Consider the following 3775-nt stretch of genomic DNA (forward strand, 5'->3'; position numbering starts at 1 on the left):
AACTTCTCTCTTTTTTCTTTGTTCATATATCTATTTCTGTCAATCGTGTGAACAACTGCTGCAACACTATGAATGTCTTGTAGGAGAGACTGCCTGAAAGTGCACTCTAACACCATATTGAAACAACATGGCAGTTCACCTCATGTTAACGGCCAACAACTGTGGAGCTGTTAGAAAGCACTTCAGATGGATCACAGATATTAATGTAACAAGTAGTGTAACTAATTTCCCTCCATTGTTCAGTAGTTACTAGTAATATGATCATTGTGGATGGTTTCATATCAGGCTGTAAAAGTGGCACTCTGACTAGTCAACTTTTCATCAGTTTGATAGATGGGTGTCAGTCTGCCAGAAGTGTGAAGATACAGGTGTGATCCCTGATTCAGACAGTCAACACAGTGCACGGTGCAACAAAAGGCATGTGGGTGTCATAAATATTCACAAACACAACTACCAATCTTTTAAAAATAGATTTTATTTTTTAATTCAGGCATGTAACAGTTGAAATGTCCAGTTTCCACATTGAAGTTCTTCAAAAACAGTAACTGCTTTGTTTCAGACTTCATTCTCACAGCGTGTTGATCTAACAGACCTCATTGTTTTCCACTCAGTTGTGCTCAGAACACACTGCGCTGCCTCTTCCTGCTGAACAAGTGAGGTGAACCTCACTTACTCCTCCACTTTTACAGACCTTTATCTAAGTCTCACTATACAAGACTCTAGACTCTAGACAGTCCATACGGACTCCTCCACTGACAAATACTGATCGTGTGTTTTTGTTAAATAGACACTGAAAGACATAAAATGCTGAGAATTAAAGCTCTGCAGTGGGAAGGCACTTGATCTTTATTTCAAGTTTAAATGTTTTGGCAGGAGTGGTTATTGCTCTCACCATCATGGCATACAAAAGCTCAAAGCATTTTCATATAATATAGCATCAGTTCCAGTTGCTCCTGAGTCTATCTGGTTGAAGCATAGATAACATTTGTTTCCAGCTCTCCTCTTTTTGCTTTCGGTCGAATTGTCACTGCTGCGTAGTTCACGTCATCATCACAGCCCACATTCTGTGAAAAGAGTATTTACAGTCTTAATATGGTGACTTACAGGATCTTAATTCCCTCAATATAACACCTTCTGAATGAATTCAGTTACAAACAGTACAATGTTCTTAGTAAGACTACCTTCAATCCATATTTAAAGAGGCTCTGTGTTGTGCTGGAAGCTGGTCGTTAATGTTGCTGACACCATTTCTAAACTAACGTCAGCTACTGTTGCTCTGTGTTAACGGAGCAGAGAGGGGAACTGAGACGAGGCACTTGAGAATGTGCATAAAGACACATCCTTCACACATAAATCCACAGTCCAGCAGCATTAAACACCTTAAACAAATCATCCACAGGCTTGTATAGGCAACAAAGCGAGACGGGGAAGGTCTCATTTTCTAATCAGCCCATATATAGGCCTCATAGATGCAAATATATACAGTACATATATACAAAAACACTGATTTGTCAGGGAGAAGCCAATGTGAGCCGATACAATACAGTTCTGTCTGTTTTTCTGTTCAGTTCTATCAAACAATATATAAAAGTAAATATTAAAATTGGATTCACCTCTCTTTGCTCTGGATTCTGGTCTTCCTTAACAGCTATGTGACACAAAGAAGACATCTGGTCAGTTTTCCAGCATATTGACAAAAGTTAAAGCATTTCCACTGGCAACAAGACGGAGACAGTAACTGAAAAAGTACCTGTCTGAAGTTTCCTGACTTTCACAACCAGACCAATGATGACCAGTACAAGGACAACAGTCAGACCACCCAGGATCACACTGGTCAGCTTTGCTATTCTGTCAGACTCTCCTACAAGAGAGATCGTTAAGTTAGAATCTAATTTAAAACACAAATGAACAAAGAATGACAAGACAAGACTTTAGAATGACCTTACCTTTGACATTTAAACGTATTAAACTGAAAGTTGGTTTTCCACCAGTGTTAAATCCACAGAAATACAGTCCAGCATCAGATTTAGCCACATAATTGATTTTCAGAGAGACAGTGGAGTCGACGTGTTTCATTTCAAATCTCCCTGTTGGAAATCCTTTGCAGTTTTGAGCGTCACTTGAGTAGATCTTGACAGAGACACAGCTGACCTCAGTTCTGTTGACCAGTCTGAACCAGAATATCACCGCTCTATGGTTGTAGATGTTGTTGCACTGCAGTGTGACGTCTTCACCAGGCTGAGCCTCCACAGTCTGAGACTGAGAGACTGAGGCAGAGATCCAGCCTGAAACAAACAGCAGTACCAGTATGAGGAAACGTCATAATACATGTAATAATAAGTAAATAATTCTAGTTCTGCTGGTTTAGAGAATTCAGCACAGTTACTGAAGAAGCTGAAGAAAGTGATTCAATGCCAGAACTTACTGAGGCTGCAGAGAATCAACACTGTTATCACGGTGAAGTTCATCGTGCGTATGAAGCTCTGTAAAGTCCGTAACTCAACTGTGCTCCAAGGAGGGTGCTCTTAACAAAAGGAGGCGGGTGCTACTGTGTAGCTCATCTTGGTGCTCTAATTTACCACATAACCACTTTAAGGGAAGTGTGTGATGATGCAGAATGTTCACCTCAAGGAGGATGGACGAACCAATGCCCACCACTCTAATTTTTTTCTTTTTCTTTTTTCTTTGGTGGACCGTTTTTAAAACAGTTTTTAATAAAGGTTTGGATTCTGCCTGCATGTCATTGTTACTGGCTGTTATCAACCTCGATGTATATGGAGCTGCAGCTGCTGTTGTTTTGTTGTGATGCTGTGTCTCTAAGATGTGCAGTCTAGAGCCAGGGCCGTAGTCAGGACTTAATTGAATCCTTTTGTAATCTGTTAATGCCTGACTCTGTTGTGTTTTTCTTCAGTGATAAAAATCCACAGTCAAGTTTCTCCTCAGCTCTGTTCTTCATTTAGTCTCACCCGCACAGTTAGCCATCTTATTGAGAGGTCAATGTGCAGAGACAGTGGGGGATGAGGTGGGTAGAGTAGCCAAAAACTGTACTAAAGTACTGTTACTTTGCAAAAACAAGTCGGCCTACTGAAGTAGAAGTAAAGGTAGTGATCAAAATAACTACTTAAAGCAGAATACAAAAATACTGAGTGAAAAAGTGACTTGACGTGAGTAACTTCAGAAATAAAAAAGAAAAAGCACCAAGCACACTACTGTCTTTATTTGATGTGGATCTGACTGATCTGATTATTTCAACCACAGATGGTCTTCTTCAGGTAAAGGTAAAGAGTTGAACCGACAACTTTATTTGTGATGAAATATTAAATCATCGTCTCCTGATGAGATAAAATGCAACACACACACCAGGACAATATTCCCAGTTTGTATCTCACAAAGTATTACATCATTAAAATGATGTTGTTTGCTTGTTGTCTCCTATATTATGTTATGATCCAGAAAATAAATGCGTGTGCATAACAGACCATGAGTGTTATGCCAAAAAGTAAATTAAGAGTGTCAACATGTCACAGTGTCCTTAAACTTGGATAAACCCAGTATAGATGTCTCAAGTCCCAGTTCCCATCTCAGACGAGCACAGATCAGCTGTGACCCCCACATCCAGGTCTGTCCAATCACATGAAGACGGTGAGATTAGAGATCTTTCTGAGAACGTCTCATATCAGATGACTCATTTGACTTCATGACTTCACCTTCACCTAGAGACCCTGTGAGGTTGAACCATCACATCAGCTGTTTGTCTTTTTCCCTGTGCATCATT

At 39.9% G+C, this 3775-nt stretch overlaps 1 protein-coding gene across 1 annotated transcript; it reads right to left on the bottom strand.

Moving 5' to 3' along the window:
• Positions 1 to 959: 959 nt before the first annotated feature.
• On the bottom strand, positions 960 to 2468 carry LOC141003348 (uncharacterized). Its single transcript, XM_073474673.1, has 5 exons — positions 2426 to 2468; positions 1947 to 2285; positions 1751 to 1888; positions 1614 to 1648; positions 960 to 1064 (listed from the first exon to the last, which is right to left on the bottom strand). Exons 1-5 carry the CDS (start codon positions 2466 to 2468, stop codon positions 960 to 962), a joined length of 660 nt encoding a protein of 219 aa, XP_073330774.1.
• Between the last annotated feature and the right edge of the window lie 1307 nt (positions 2469 to 3775).

This window comes from Pagrus major, chromosome 10 (assembly GCF_040436345.1).
Source record: "Pagrus major chromosome 10, Pma_NU_1.0".
Classification (NCBI taxonomy): Eukaryota; Metazoa; Chordata; class Actinopteri; order Spariformes; family Sparidae; genus Pagrus; species Pagrus major.

What these genes read in the sequence shown, in the direction of transcription:
- LOC141003348 (XM_073474673.1), bottom strand. Translation starts at nt 2,468, where the DNA reads ATGAACTTCACCGTGATAACAGTGTTGATTCTCTGCAGCCTCA. An exon ending in AGTCAGGAAACTTCAGACAG is followed by an intron (nt 1,649 to 1,750) that starts GTACTTTTTCAG and finishes TGTGTCACATAG; the next exon opens with CTGTTAAGGAAGACCAGAAT. An exon ending in AGAATCCAGAGCAAAGAGAG is followed by an intron (nt 1,065 to 1,613) that starts GTGAATCCAATT and finishes CTCTTTTCACAG; the next exon opens with AATGTGGGCTGTGATGATGA.